This window comes from Poromitra crassiceps (genome assembly GCF_964638095.1).
Source record: "Poromitra crassiceps genome assembly, chromosome: 9".
Classification (NCBI taxonomy): domain Eukaryota; kingdom Metazoa; phylum Chordata; class Actinopteri; order Beryciformes; family Melamphaidae; genus Poromitra; species Poromitra crassiceps.
In genome coordinates this window covers 40,365,341-40,382,079 of record NC_139630.1, presented here as the reverse complement: position 1 = coordinate 40,382,079, position 16,739 = coordinate 40,365,341, and the positions used below count along the sequence as shown (strand labels likewise).

The 16,739-nt window shown below is 45.8% G+C and overlaps 1 protein-coding gene across 1 annotated transcript in view; it reads left to right on the top strand.

Annotated features, from left to right (window-relative positions):
* sipa1l1 (signal-induced proliferation-associated 1 like 1) overlaps positions 1-16,022 on the top strand; it is a gene marked incomplete at both ends in the record, with an annotated part of 62,981 nt that extends 46,959 nt beyond the window's left edge. Inside the window, 9 exons of the mRNA XM_083643374.1 lie at positions 695-792; positions 6,920-7,425; positions 9,532-9,726; positions 9,974-10,142; positions 12,186-12,399; positions 13,431-13,580; positions 13,875-13,977; positions 14,209-14,287; positions 15,879-16,022. Of these exons, the coding sequence (XP_083499500.1) occupies positions 695-792; positions 6,920-7,425; positions 9,532-9,726; positions 9,974-10,142; positions 12,186-12,399; positions 13,431-13,580; positions 13,875-13,977; positions 14,209-14,287; positions 15,879-16,022 (1,658 nt within the window). The remainder of the gene's footprint in view (positions 1-694; positions 793-6,919; positions 7,426-9,531; positions 9,727-9,973; positions 10,143-12,185; positions 12,400-13,430; positions 13,581-13,874; positions 13,978-14,208; positions 14,288-15,878) is intronic.
* Positions 16,023-16,739: the final 717 nt, after the last annotated feature.

The window sequence follows — 16,739 nt, the reverse complement described above, 5'->3', positions numbered from 1 at the left end:
CTCTCTCTCTCTCTCTCTCTCTCTCTCTCTCTCTCTCTCTCTCTCTCTCTCTCTCTCTCTCTCTTGTTTTTTTCCCTCTTCTTTTCTTTTCTTTATGAAACCTTTATTTAACCAGGTAAAGACTCACCAGGTAAATACAGACATTTTGAAAAATCTTTGTATAACGAGTTTTACTGTTATGCTGGAACCAAGCCAACCCGTGACATACTGAATCATGATCGTGAGTGACTATAAAACACTTCACTTGGAGCAAAAATAAGAAGCAGGGAAAAAAAAGAATTCTAATAACCCTAATAACCAATGTTTCCAATAGCCAATCATGGTTATTTAGAAGAGAACTAGCCAATCACAACATAGAAACAAGGGCTTTAACTGCTGAATACTGAACAGGGATTGCCTCCAGTATTCGTGATGTCACGAATCAAGCTTGTTGAAATTCGCCTTTTCAGTGAGCTCAGAGAAGCTTTCCACTTTCAGCAGATGATTGTGGAAACGGTCTTCTAGTGTCAAACTCTGCACAGACATCATTCTGCACAGTGAAGCTCAGACATCCAACTGAAGGAACAAGAAGACAAACTGATTTAGGGGTCTTTAAATATTGTAATATAGTCTGGTTGTACCTTGTGTGCGTGCATGCACGTGTGTGAGTGTGTTTGTCACCAACCAAAGCCATCTGTATTTGTGTTTATTTCAGAAGCCCCAGTCTCCAAGTCTGGTGCAGGCTACTCTGGAGCTCCCCGCATCCAGAGGCAGGAGCAGGTCATCCACCTGTCCCCCAAGAAGGGCAGCCAGGTCAGCATTTACACCCCCCCTTACAGCCGCCTATTTCTATCACTGGGTTACACCAGTCTCCACAGGCAAAGGTCAACTTTTTGGAATGTGGGCCAGATTAGATAATGCAAAAATACCATTGGGCCACCTGCTTCTCGTATGGGTTATTAAAAAAAAAATCACATATAAATAGAATTGTACTCCAAGGATTTTGTTTACCAGCTGAAAACATTAGTTCCGCCTGCGTTGTTCGTACTTGGTGCTTGTCTATAAACTGGATGATGGTGTGCTGCCATCATTAGGTGAAGAGAAAAAATACAAAGTGAACTTGCTTGATTAACCAATACTGTGTGGAGGGCCACATCTACTATACTTTGAGAGACAAGCCAAGGGCCACTTAAAAACTTTGGACATGTCTGGTGTACGTAGTCTGCAGGTGCATTTGGGTAGGCCGTGTTTCGTCACTTTCAGCCATCACTGTTACTTATTTATTACCTCCGCCAAATGGAGTTGGATGGGGGTTATATTTTCAGCCCATTCCGTCTGTTAGGATAACATAAAGTTATGAACAGATTTGCATGAAACTTGTGGAAAGTTTGACTTTTCACACCAATTGACCACAGGGTGGCGTGACAGTGGCCATGGCTTCTCACATAAAGGCATTCCGTACAGATTGACGTAACACCATGACACTTTGTGGCCTATCAGCAGCCAGAGGAATGGAGGCAGTACATTCCTTTCAAACACTTCATTATTATAAACAACATGGGGGCGCTGGAGAGCTCATTTCTGGTTGAGACATAACTGCCCTGCCAATTTAAAAAACTGACCTATGTGATTCATGGAATGTTGGCAAGGCCTTCCATGTAAACAATCTGTTTATATGTACCCATAATTCAAGTCAAGTCAAGTCAAGTTTATTTATATAGCCCTAATTCACAAGCATGTCTCAGAGGGCTTCACAGAAAGTATGTCTAGCTGATTCTAGCTAACACACAGTAACAAGAATATACAGAATAAAGATAACATTTGAACATTTGAAGAAAGCAGGAGAGTGGAGGAGGGAGGGAGAGGGAGGAGAGGGGGGAGGTGGGGAGAAAATAGGAAATGTGGAGAGGTGGGAGGGCGCAGGGGAAGGAGAGCAGTGGGAATGTGAGAGAGGGGAGAGGACAGAGAGGAGGAGAGAAACAGAGAAGGAGAGGTGGAAGGGTACAGGGGAGGTAGAGTAGAGGTAGGGTCTAGGGTGGAGGGAGGGAGGGAGGAGAGGGGGGAGGTGGGGGGGAAATAGGAAATGTGGAGGAGGAGAGAACAGGGGAGGAGAGATGAGGGTGCAGGGGAGGGAGAGCCAGGGTAGGGGTAGGGTCTAGGGTTGGGGGAGGGGAGGGAGTAGGATACGGGCCCGGATTAGGGCGAGGGTGGGGAGAAATGGGAAATGTGGAGGAGGAGAGAACAGAGAAGGAGAGGGTGCAGGGGAGGGAGAGCAGGGGGAATGTGAGAGGGAGGAGAGGGCAGAGAGGAGGAGAGAACAGAGAAGGAGAGGTGGGAGGGCGCAGGGGAAGGAGAGCAGTGGGAATGTGAGAGAGGGGAGAGGACAGAGAGGAGGAGAGAACAGAGAAAGAGAGATGGGAGGGTACAGGGGAGGTAGAGTAGAGGTAGGGTCTAGGGTGGAGGGAGGGAGTAGGATACGGGCCCGGATTAGGGCGAGGGTGGGGAGAAAATGGGAAATGTGGAGGAGGAGAGAACAGAGAAGGAGAGGTGGGAGGGTGCAGGGGAAGGAGAGCAGGGGGAATGTGAGAGAGGGGGGAGGACAGAGAGTAGAGGTGCAGGGGAAGGAGAGCAGGGGGAATGTGAGAGAAGGGAGAGCAGGAAGTGGCAGGGATTCAGGAAAATAGGGGAGAAGAGGAGAAGGAGCAGAGGGGGGGGAGAATGAGGAGAGAGCAGGAGAAGGGAGGGGGGGGCGGTGGGATGTGGGGGAGGAAAGAGCATGGAAAGAGAGGAGAACAAGAAGGGGGAAGAAGGGAAGAAGCGGGGAAAGGGGGAAAGAGAGGGGGGGGGGAGAAGATCAGACAACTGACTACTCTAAGCATTAACCAGAGCTAACTGGGACATAGTATCTAGCTAATCTACAGCCTAATCTGGCCTATCCTACCCTGCTCTAGTCTGATTTTAGCCTGAACACTAACAGGTCAGCCTTAGGCTGTAGCTAATCTATCGCCTACCTAAGCTGTTCTAAACCAACCGGCAGCCCTCGACCAGTGATGAAGAGCACCGATGCCCCCCGACCCGGCCCCCGCCCACATATGGCGTGGGAGGGAAGGCCAGGCCGGGACACAGCGGCACCCCCTCACCCCCAGTGAACGCAAGAAAACCTTTCCACCATATGGATCGCCGCATGGATTGCCCCAGTGACTTGGCTGAGGAGGAACCTTGTGAGGTCGTTGTGCTAGGGGCCAATTGCTGCGGCCCAGGCGGACCCAGCCCCCACGCGACCCGCCCCCCCAGCCCCCAGCCACCAGCATAGTGACCGAGAGCGTGAGAGCAGGCCACGCGGGGGACGGGCCCACCCACCAGGCCACAGCAGCGGACCCCCATCTGGGGACTCCCCTCCGAGACAGGCCGAGAGATGCCGGGCTAAACCATGCACAGAGTTTCCGATAATGAAACTCTGTGAATGGTTTAATATGGAAATAAAATGTACAAGAGAACAGAAAATTGAAAATGTAAAAAGAGTCCAACAGAAAGGATATAGAAATGTAATTTTTAAATTATCCTAAGATCAGGGAAGGGAGTTGAAAATCTAAAAAGTAGAGTCCAAAAAGAAATAGAAAATGCAGTCTTTAAGTGTTCGTAGGTTTAGAGAATACTAGTTAATTAGCTAGGTGACAAAAGGGTAACAAGATTGGGAGTTCCATGAGGATGATCTGAGGAATCCAAGAGTCCGCGTTGTTGAGGCTGGGGGGGGGGGGGGGGTCCCCCCCTTCCCTTAGGCAGGCAGGTGACCAGGATGATGAGGATAGGGGTCGGTGGTGGTGAAGAGCCCGGGGTGTCAGACAGTAGATGGAGTAGCGGGTAGATGGCCTAGGGTGACGACAGGTGGCTAGGGCGATGACGGCCGGACCTAGGGCTGCAGCGGCGGGGGTGTACGTCAGGCCAATGAAGGACACCTGAGGGGGAGAGAGAGAAGAGAGCGGGGGAATCTGCGCAGAGGTGGAACTAACTCTATAGACAACAATAAAATTAGGTCAAAACAAAATTTATTAGGATTTTTTAGGATGACTAATACTATACTGCTAATTCAGGTCTAGGTAGTCTAGGTCTAAGTTTAGACTGATACTGCTGGCTTGTGATAGCCCGCTCAGCAGTTCAGGACTAAGTTTATTCACCAGCTATTTGATTTTATATCTGAGCTACTGGATCGGCTGATGCCATATTATTAAATTAGGTCAAGTCTATGTTTATACTGATACTGCTGGCTTGAGACAGCCCGCTCAGCAGTTCAGGACTAAGTTTATTCACCAGCTATTTGATTTTATATCTGAGCTACTGGATCGGCTGATGCCATATTATTAAATTAGGTCAAGTCTAAGTTTATACTGATACTGCTGGCTTGAGATAGCCCGCTCAGCAGTTCAGGACTAAGTTTATTCACCAGCTATTTGATTTTATATCTGAGCTACTGGATCGGCTGATGCCATATTATTAAATTAGGTCAAGTCTATGTTTATACTGATACTGCTGGCTTGAGACAGCCCGCTCAGCAGTTCAGGACTAAGTTTATTCACCAGCTATTTGATTTTATATCTGAGCTACTGGATCGGCTGATGCCATATTATTAAATTAGGTCAAGTCTAAGTTTATAATGATATTGCTGGCTTGAGACAGCCCGCTCAGCAATTCAGGATTGTATGTACTCAAGAGCTAATAAATATTTCTAAAGAATGACATCATCAAGCACAACTATCAAGCACAGCCAAATGATTGGGAGAATAAATGGGTTTTGAGTCTAGTTTTGAAGATTTCAATGGAGCCAGCTTCCCTAACTGACAGAGGAAGCTGGTTCCAGAGATGTGGAGCACGGTAAGAGAATGCTCTGCTACCTGCTGATTTTTTCTTAATTTTAGGGACGGTAAGATAATTACCGTCCTGTGAGCGGAGAGTACGCGTGGGAACATAAGGAATGATTAGCTCAGATAAGTACGGAGGTGCGAGCCCATGCAGGGATTTATAGGTTAACAGAAGCACCTTAAAGTCTGATCTGGCCTGAATTGGGAGCCAGTGGAGGGAGATTAAGACCGGAGTTATATGATCAAACTTCTTAGTTCTAGTTAGAATTCTAGCAGCGGCGTTTTGCACGAGTTGTAATTTATTTGTGCTACAAAGTGGAAGGCCAGAGAATAAGACGTTACAGTAGTCGAGTCTAGATGAAACAAAGGCGTGTATTAAGGTTTCGGCATCCGTTGCATTTAGCAAGGGACGGATCTTTGAAATATTGCGGAGATGAAAGAAAGCTATTTTAGTGATATCCTTAATGTGAGCATCGAATGACAGAGTAGGATCAAAGGTAACACCTAGGTTTTTCACCTTTGAGTTTGGAGTAATTACGCAGTTCTCAATGTTCAGACTAAGATCAGTGAGAAATGGAAGTTGGGTTTTTGGGCCAACAACTAGTAGTTCAGTTTTGTTGGCGTTTAGTCGTAAGAAATTATTTGACATCCAGTCTGTAACAGCGATTAAGCAGGATTCAAGATTAGCGAGTTTAGAGCGATCGTCTGGTCTAATTGGTATATAAATTTGGGTATCATCGGCATAACAGTGAAAGTCAATGCCATATCTACGGAAAATTTCGCCAAGAGGCAGTAAGTAAACTCCAAAGAGTAAGGGACCCAGGACTGATCCCTGCGGTACACCAAACTTCACTGAGGAGAAAGTGGACATGATATTTTTATATGAGACACAATGTGTCCTATCAGACAAATATGACTTTAGCCAGGATAGGGCAGTGCCCCGGATACCTACGTAGTTAGATAAGCGGTCTAGGAGGATCTTATGATCGATTGTATCGAAGGCTGCGCTTAAGTCTAATAAAATGAGAAGAGAGGAGAAATTAGAGTCGGACGCGAGGAGAAGGTCATTGGTTACTTTTGTAAGAGCAGTTTCAGTACTATGGAGTGATCTAAAACCAGATTGAAAGGGATCGAGAAGTTTATTATGCGAGAGGTAGTCAGTTAATTGTGTTGAGACTACTTTTTCAAGAACTTTAGAGAGGAAGGGGAGATTTGAGATTGGCCTGAAGTTGTTAAGAACCTCAGAATCAAGGTTTGGCTTTTTAAGTAGAGGTTTGATCACAGCAGATTTGAAGGAGGCAGGGACAGTGCCAGAGGAGAGGGAGCTATTGATAATGTTAAGTAAGGGGGGGCCTAGTATTGGAAGGAGTTCCTTAATCAACTTTGCAGGGAGAGGGTCGAATAAACAGGTTGTGGATTTAGATGAAAGTACAATTTTTGAAAGTGCATTTAGGGAGATAGTCTCAAAATTCGAGAGTATAGTACTCTCGTCTAAGGTTCTAAGGACAGGGCTAGGAAAGGGGTTAGCACCCTTTGTGAGTAATAGAGAGTTGCTAATTTCATCTCTAATACAGATAATTTTACGGTTAAAGAAGTCAAGGAAATCATTAGCTGTAAATGGAGAGTTTGTATTGGGGGATGGTTTGCGAGTAAGATTTGCGACCGTGTCAAATAAAAATTTAGGATTATTTTTATTAGTGTTAATAAGATCTGATAGGTAGGAGGCTCTTGCAGCGGAGAGCATACATTTGTATTTTAATTGATTTTATTAGTTTTTCATAAAGCCTCTGGCCATCTAATTGGGCAAATGTGATTGTTTTTTTGTTGCACTATACAGTGTTCAGGCCCTGGTCTAGTGACCACAAGTTAAAGGAATGCACACAGTTTTGGGCAATCAAGGTCCTTGATGAATGTACTGTTGTGTGATGAATTTGGTAGAAGTTTCATGTATGTAGTTTAGCATGATGTGAGGGTTTCTCCCTCAGGTCTAACTCCTCTCTCTCTCCTCTCTCCTCCTGTCTCTGTGTGCGGTGGCAGTCAGGACTAACTCCTCTCCTCTCTCCTCTCTTTGTGTGTGGTGGCAGTCTGACGGTCCTTACTCGGGTCACTCCAGCAGTAACACTCTGTCCAGCACAGCGTCCAGCGGGGGCCACAGCGACAGCGACAAGTGGTACGAGCTAGGGGCCGGTGGCGGCGGCGGCGGCGGCTCCAGTGGGGACCAGGGCGAAGCGGAGCCCAATGGCCTGGGAGGAGGGGGCTACCTGCAGGGGGCGTCGGCCGACAGCGGCATCGACACCAGCTCTTACGGAGCTTCCCACCACGCCCACCCCCATTCCCACCATGGCAGCTCTAGCTCCCTCCTGGCTCCAGGCGCAGGACGGGAGGGCAGGGAGCGGCCAGCGTCCCCCTGGCACAGCCCCAGCGAGGGGGGCCGCAGGATGCTGGAGAGGTCGCCTGCCGCTGCAGAGTCCCCGGGACCTCCAGGGGAAAGGAGCTTGGATGGCATGGTGCCAGGACGGAGCCCCCCCACTCACCTGCTGGTTAGGGACAGCAGCACCTACAGTCTGAGTGATGCCGGATCACACTCCAGGTCTGTCTGGATGGCCTTGAGTGTATGCATTTGTGCTGATATCATACTATTATGTGTATATGTATTATGCATGGAAATATAACACTATGGTATTATGTGTGAGCGAGTGTTTTTGAATGGGCCTTGGCTGCTCATGCGGCTAAATTATTAAATATTAAAAGAATATTTGAATATGAAAATTAATATTAAAATGTATTATTATTAGTAGTAGGCTACTACTGTAAGTACTGACTGAATAAATATGGGGGGGGGGCAATGTTTATGATGATTTTTTTTAATGTTCAAATAAATTTACCAAGTAGTTATATAAGCTCTCTGGTTGTATTGGTTTGCTTTGCCACACACGCACACTTTTTTCTTCTTCTTTTTTTGTATATATATATATTTTTTTAGTATTCGAATATATTCGAATGAATATGATTTGCTTAGAGGGAATATTCGAATATGATTTTGGGGCAATTTTGACAGCCCTAGCATGTACACACAGGGTCACAGACAGACACAGACTGACTATCCTTTGTGGTGTTATTTTAATGTAAAAAAAGCTTCAACAAATCTCTTCTTCAAATCTGACCTCATCCACTTCGTCATGCATGAATCCAGTTTTTGCGTGGCATTACTCCGACATGTTTTTCCAAATCCCGTGATTCAACCCAGAATTCCTTTGGCCAAGAGAAACATCTGACAGGCTGCCGCACTGTCAACAAGGCTTTCCTGGACTCCATCCACAGGAGAACTCATCTTTACTCCCCCTTATCTTTCCACATTCTGTCTTCCTGGTCTTTTCAGGAAATGTGGAACACGTGTCCAACTCTTCATAGCAGAGCGGGTGTCTGGAGCGCTAGTCCTCCCCCCTGTTTCAGCGAGTCTCACCAGTCACCTCATCCCTACAGTCCAAGACCTGGAGATCTAGTCTGGCAGACATTAAAACTACATTTGTATTCTGTCAGAGACAGAAGTTCATCTAGACCGCAATTTCCTTCCCCCCCTCCTGGAAATCCTCTTTTCCTCCAGCCAGCACATTTCATCAAAAAGTCTGCCAGGAAATGTTTATTTGTAAGTCCACAATAATGGGCTAGTTATTTGAAACTGACTAACACTGACTACTAAACTGACCACTGCATCAAAAAAACAGTGTCCAAATTTGACCCACTTTTATACACATCATAGTAAATGTGAATTTTAGGACAATGCCTTGCAGTCTGATTCTGTGTTTTCTAAACTATGGGTTGGATTGTCTTTTGGGTCCACACCAAGCGGCCACCTCCATCTTGGAAAAATGAAGCTAACGCCGAAGCGCCAAAAACTGGAGTTCCTTGAATGGCCACTTGAGGCTGGCTCCAAAAGCGAGTCATTCCCATCGACTATAAAAAGAGATGGACGGAGTGAGTCTGACGTCACCCATTGGTTTGTGGACTCTAGGGCTGCAACTAACGGTTATTTTCATAATCGATTAATCTGTCGATTATTTTCTCAATCGATTAGTTGTTTGGTCTATAAAATGTCAGAAAATGGTAGCAAATGACGAACCGTGTTTCCCAAAGCCCAAGATGACGCCCTCAAATGTCTTGTTTTGTCCAAAACTGAAAGATAATATCAATTTACTGTCATACAGGAGTAAAGAACGAGAAAATATTAACATTTAAGAAGCTGGAATCAGATCATTTAGACCTTTTCTCTTAAAATTGTACTCAAAACGATTAATTTTCTGTCGATCGACTAATCGATTACTCGATTAATCGTTGGAGCTCTAGTGGACTCCTGTTTTGAAGCATCCAGTTTGACTGCTTTCATCTTGGTTCTTGTGCAGCTCGCGTGAGACCAGGGGTTTCACACAGCCACAGCACCACCTGCTATTGATCCATGATCGGCGAGGCGACTTGTCAATCACGCCCAAAACAGTCCTTTTTATCGAAGTTTTTGGTACTTCTGTATTGACTTCATCTGTCCAAGCCTAAATTCCCCCCTCGGTCATTCCCCATTTTTCTATCGCTTTCCCTTGCATTATGTCAGTGGAGGAACATCTTTTGCATTAAAATGGATTCAGGTCTCATCATTAACACCAGGATGAACCCCTCTCCTCTCTCCATCCCCTCTGTGCCCCAGCTCCAGGCACTCTGGCCACAGCTCCCCCAGAGAGGAGTCATCGTCCTCCTCGGCCACCTCCCCCTCCTCCCAGTCCTCGGTGTCCCCCGGGCCCAAGAGTTTCTACCCACGCCAGGGAGCTCAGTCCAAGTACCTGATTGGCTGGAGGAAGCCCGGCTCCACCATCAACTCTGTGGACTTTGGAGACACGCGCAAGTAATTCTGGAGGAGGGGAAGACGACTAGGAAAGAATGTTGATGAAAGTCCAATAGTCTTCTTGGCTTCTGTAACTGCAGCAATATCTACCTCTGTGTTGTCTTTTTAGAGGATATAATAAGCATACTACTTGATTACCTTCTTGTGGCAGAAGAGAATATTACATATCACAGGGCTTTGGTTAGCTAACTCCCAGCTGGGTGTGTCTGTGTGCATGTGTGTGCGTGCGTGCGTCTGTGTTTGTTAGGAAGTCTCCAGGAGAGAGTGGAGTGGAGGGTGTTCCAACCCCGGCGGCCAGGCCCTCTCTACGGGACATGCACTCACCCCAGGCCCATGCCAAGTCCACCATAGAGGAGGACCCGAAGAGGCACAGCGCCCCCGACAGCCCGCCGCCACCACGAAGACACAAGGACAAGGTACTGCTGCTAGCGTGCATGTGAATCTTTGTACCAGGGTATCGACGGGATCTTCAAAAGTATTACAAGTTGATAAATCAATTTAGGGAAAATTAAGGCCCTTAAAAAGTATTAACATGTCTTGATCACATTTGATGAGGTATTTTGCAGCTGATTGTGTTAAATGGGCCTATATCGTCTATCGATTGCAGACCCCTGAATTAAATCAAAATCGTATCACGGCAGACTTTGTGATATCAGCAAATATTGTATCGTCGTCCAAATAATCTACAGTATATAATATATCATATCATGATTAAACTTGTGATTTACACCCCTGATGTGATGAAAGTGGAGTATTAAAATATATTGAAAAGGTCTTACAAAGGTCTTAAAAGGTATTGAATTTAACTTCAGGATTCCTGCATATCCCTGTTATACTGAAACAGCCTCTTTTTAGAGACAGTAAGAGGGAAATGTCACCCTAAAAATGAAGGACATGGACATGCTGCTACCCAGGCTTCTACATCTCTTGGTTCAGTGAGTCTTACTGATGAGAAAAAGTGACGTTGCCGTCATTGGGATAGTTGCATCAAGTCTCAGTCGGGGCATCACTGACACCCCTCCTCCTAACATGTAACCTCTTTGATAGGAGATCCCACTTGATACTCACTCTCACCCACCTCTTCTTCCAAGGCAGGTTTCTACAGTACTATGGGTGTCTCTTGGTTTTCCTTAGCCTGAGTGAGTCTAAATTTAATCTTTGGTCCTTGAGCTGAAATGGGATTCCCAGGGTATGTGATTCCTTATCGTGACGTATTCCGACTGAAACAGGGGTAGAGAGGCGGGACATAGTGTGGGGAGCAGTTTGATTTGACCATTGGAAAGTGGGCGTGTCTGGGATGAGTGACTGGAGTTGAATGAGACTGAAGGTGAGTGGTGATGCATGCCTTGTGAGCCAACTGATCTGTGCCTCGGAGCAGCGCAAGACAGCAGCTGTCCGCAGAATAACGTATTTTACCGGACAAATCTGAAACCTACCGGTCACGTTTCAATAACAGTCTGTTACAAACACACTGTCATTTAAATCCAGCACTGTGCACTGCGTGCTCGCTGGCTGCTTCACTGTGCTGAGCCCCAGAGCAGAGAGCTGACAGTTGGCTGCCTCTGTGGGGAAAGCCGCCTCCTCCCCGAGGGAGAATGCTGGCTGCCAGCAAAGCCCCCTCCAGTCACTTTTTCCTACCTGTACAACATTGATGTTCTCTGAAAACGTTAACGTGCACGTGCTGTAACAAAGCACGTGATCATTTACGCCAAAGATCATCTATTCATAGTATTCCCATGACGTCACAAGCATTTTCCTACCAATATGGCGCTACAATACACACATCTCATTGGCTGGTTGTGTCACTTGATTGTAATCACCTGTTAATTGATTACAATCACCTGCTATTTTCCTACCAAGATGGCCATGTAGTGATGTAACAGAATACTTATACCTTCTTCCACTGCAACATCATGGCTGGAGCACTGTTGTCCAAAAAGGATAAAGAGCCTCGCTCCTGCCTTCAATATACGATCTGTCTCCCTTTCAGGCGTAGACCGGAAACAGTATGGCTGCCTCTATCTCCGTAAAATGTTCATGTAGAAGCCACAATATTGTTATTGTTATTGATATCAAAGCTGGTGACATATATGGAAAAGATATGAAAGAGAGTAACTGGAACTGGTTAAAAGTGACTATCGCAGCGTTTTGAGCCTGGTGAACACTTACTTAGCAAATGTAGGCTAACACCTACGTGTTAATTACTGTGGTTATTTACTGTAGTATTATAATATTGTATTTGTCTATGACAACAATGTCTGACGTCAGGGCCCATTTTTAGCGCGAGACCATTTTTATGACTTTGAGCCCAAAATAATGTTATTTGTCAACAAAATACACTGGCGAACACTTTGGCTAATTAACAGAGCAGGAAAAAACACAGCTACACATCAAATATCTTAAATATCCTTCATCAACTCTCTTCTCCCATTCCTCGCATCCTCTCCCCCTCCCCCCAGTCCTGTGTGCCAGGCCAGCCTCCCAGCCGTCGGCGCTCTCTGCATCGCACCCTGTCAGACGAGAGCATCTACCGCGGCCAGCGGCTGCCCCCCCTCAGCGACTCTGTGACCGAGCCTGACAGCCTGTTCAGCTGCTCCACTGTGCCCCGCTCCCCCACCACCCGCGGCGTGCCCCTCCGACGACCTTCCTACAAGATGGGAGTTAAGCTGCATGGTGAGCGGGGGTGTGGGAGAGAGAGAGGGGCGTAGGTATTGTATTGTAGAACTCTATTCCTACACCTTACTTTCACTCACTTGAAAATGTAAAAGAAACCATTTCCTTAAAGTGAGTGTAGTGAGTGAGACGTCACCTATTGGTTTGTGGACTCCCGTTTTGAAGCCTGTACTTTGGCATTTTGGCCGCTGCCATCTTGGTTCTCCATCTTGGTTCTCTATCCTGGTTCTCCATGCGAGACCAGCGCTTTTCCACAGACCTGCAGCACCACCGTTTCCGTGATCGGCAAGCTGCACGATCACTGGACAGGCGACCTGTCAGTCATGCCCAAAACAGTCTTTATCATCTATTTGACAAGGGCTGAGTTATATACAAATTCACTCCCTGTACAGCTATAGAGATGAAAACCGTTTTTGGGACCAGGCTGTAAACATGTTTATTTGTGCTGTAAAGTCGGGCATTTTAGCATAGGGGTGAATGGGGAATGACTCCCTTTTGCAGTCAGCCTCAAGTTGCCATTTGAGGAACTGTAGTTTTTCACACTTCCACATTGGCTTCACCTTTACAAGCCAGAACTCCTCCCTCGATAGGAACCGATATTGCATTTCAGCTTGACTGCTGCGTAGGCGGGCGCAGGGCGTGGTCTACCCAAATCTGCGGTGGGTTCCATAAAGACAACTCAGTGACTGCCTTACTGAGAGAATCCAACTGGAGGTGTCTGCTTGTGTGTGTATGTGTGTGTGTTGTGTGTGTGCGTTGTATGTGTGTATGTCTGTGACTGATCTGCTGCTGCTTGAAGCCATGGCTGCGTATCTGCTGCCCCCTTTTGCCTGAACATATGTTCGTAGATACAATAGGAAATCAGTGTCTTTTGAACTAAAAGCTGAAGGAGTGTGTGAGTATAGAAATCTAGTATTTCATTGGAAATGTGTATATTCAATATGTTGATAGCGTGGGCTCATATAAATAGTATATATTGGTGTATTTCCGCTTTATGGAACTCTCTAAATCGCCATTCTGTCTGTTTCTAGGTGATCTTTCTGCGTCTGATACGTCATTGGTAGAGCTGATGGAGCGTCAACGCGGACCCCTCCCTCAGGAGCTTATGCCCCTCCCACCTGCAGAAAGGGACAGCCCCTTGGACTGGACACACCTCGTGGATGTGGCCAACACCTTTGAGAGTGAGAGAAACACACACACACATACTGTATACACTACTACAGTCCTTGCCTTCTAAATGCTTTGTCACCTTTGACTTCTCTTTGATCTTGCACGATCACACACATTTATATCAGTGTACACATGTGGGGTCATTTCACTAAGCTTGTAATGTCATCAAAACTAAAGCCCCAGCTTTAACCTGAGCCCTTAAGCCCTAACATACACACAAAGAAACCTCCAGTTCAGTGTGCTGTCACTTTGTCCATTTGACTTTTACATTGTTGTCACCTCTGTCTTTGTCTGTCTCTGTCCAGTCCAGAGAGGCTTTGTATTTGGGGATTCAAACCACCGAAGCTCCAGTCCCCAGCAACCCCACATAGAGCTGCAGCCTTCTCTGCCATCCAGACCCTCATCTAGGTAATACACGCACGCATGCATGCGCGCACGCACGCACACACACACACACACACTCTCACACACACACACACACACACACACACACACACACACACGCACACACCCACAGGCGTGCACACGCATACACTCGGGGGGTCACACATTGATTGTAAAGTCGTAATAGAATGAACCTCTCCTAACACACTCCCTGACACCGTCTGCTAACGGCCTTCATCTGTGTCCTGTGCCCAGTGAGGGTCACATAGGGCTGGAGAGGAAGGTCACCAAGCTGGAAGCTATGGTCAAGATGCTCCAGGAGGATCTGAAGAAGGTGGGAGATGCACACAACACACAAACATACACACAGAAACACACCTTCACAGACATATACTGTACATATACACACACACAGAAACACACATTCACAGATATATACTGTACATACACACAGAAACACACTCACAGTCACACACTGTACACATACACACAGAAACGCACCTTCACAGACATATACTGTAGTGTACATATACACACAGAAACACACCTTCACAGACATATACTGTACATTACATACATGTATTCACACAGAAACACACATTCACAGACATATACTGTACATATACATGCCTTCACAGACGTATACTGTATACTGTATATACACACAGAAACACACATTCACATACATATACTGTACATTACATAGATAGATAGATAGATAGATAGATAGATAGATAGATAGATAGATAGATAGATATGCTTTATTCCAGACTCAAGGTCCATACAAAAATACAATCAAATACACACAATACAAAAAAGATTAAAAGAAAACACATCACATAAAAGAAAACACATAAAAAATAGTCTAGTGACTCATTTTAAAAGACACCTATACCAGTGCTCCCAAAGCTGAGACGTGCAGCGTGTGGCACTGTACGCAATGTTCACCAGCACCACAACAATTTGATGTTCAGAATCATTTAACCGACAGATAAACCTGTACATTACATTTCTCAAGACAGCTTGCAGTGTGTTCACTCCAGCACTCACAAACATCTCACTCGCACTAGTCCATCTTAGCAGTATTCTCAGAGCGTCATTATATGCGACTTGCAGCCTCTGAAGGCTGACAATACATTTGCTCGCACATACAACATACGACACTGACGATAAATGTCCTTGTCATCTGTCAGTTGGTCTGTGATCACGTGACCAAGATATTTCACTTCACTGCAGACATACATGGATTCACACAGAAACACACATTCACAGACATACACTGTACATATACACACCTTCACAGACTTATACTGTATATATACACACAGAAACACACCTTCACAGACTTATACTGTATATATACACACAGAAACACACCTTCACAGACTTATACTGTATATATACAGTACACACAGAAACACACTTTCACAGACATATACTGTATACGTACACACAGACACACAAATTCACAGACACATGCTCTACAATATACATACAGAAAGACACATTCACAGTCATATACTGTCCATATACACACAGAGAGCTCCAGGCCATTTTCCTTTTGCTGTATCAAAATGTTTTGTCTCGGGTAAACGCCATCTGCACTCCGCACTTTGCTAAAGATTTATTTTCTGCCTCCCCTTTTCTGTCCAGGTGCCACATGTAGTTTTGATTTAGGCGGTGATCTTTTTCACTTTATGATGCCCTAGAGAATAAAGGCTTTTTAACCTTTACACCTTGTCTCAGTGTGAGATCAGTGCCTGAAGCAAGCTGATGCTTTACCTTTCGATCTAGTTTTGATTTGTTGACAAAATGTCAATAGATAGAATGGATTTTTGTCATCACAACTTTGCTCTTATTTAGATGACATCAAATTTTCATCAGTGAAAGTAGGTAGTCAATGAGCATTTTTCTGTCTTCCGCAGGAGCGAGAAGAGAAGGTGCGGCTGCAGGCGCAGATCAAGAGACTGTGGGAGGACAACCAGAGACTGCAGGAGGAGTCGCAGACCTCTGCTGCCAAGCTCAAGAAGTTCACCGAGTGGGTCTTCAACACCATGGACATGAACTGACTGGCACACTCCAACACGCACTCACGCACAAAACACAAATTTATGACCAAATTTCCCTCCTCTCTCTGGAGACGTACAATCTTTGTTCCAGAGATGAGCACAAAGATCCCCCCCCTCCCATTTCCTCTCAGCGGATGCACTTCTCTTTTTAGGACGACCTAGATTTCTGGCCTTTTGAAGTTGCCTCTTTCCCCCCGCAAATTCCGCCCCGCCTCTCTTAACCCCGCCTCTCTTAACGGAGACTTGGGATTTATTCCATCGTGCCAAATCCAACCTGCCATAGTGGCGGAATCCAAATGACTTCAAGAAGCGGTTTCTGAAAGCACAAAAGGCCAGACCGGTACACGACAACTAGATGTTGTCACAACACGCCACTCAATTGTTTATTTCCAACACACACAAAACACAGGACGCAGGAGGGATTTACATTTCCCATACATGCTAATGACACGTGGCGAAGAAGATGAGAGCCTTCCTGTATTCGCTCTCCTCTAAGCACCAAACCGCTTTCTGACCTAGAAAGGGATTGCTGTGGCTGTTTCTCCAGGAAGACACAAGGAAGATTGTGTCCGTTCATCATTCTCCTCCCCCATCAACCCAGATCCGGATTACCGGTTCCCATCTGTCCCAAGCAGCACAAACGCAACACCTGACAGAGGAGTATATTTTTAAAACAAGCCATCGGCAATGGAGCCACACAACAAAGACTGAAGTCCA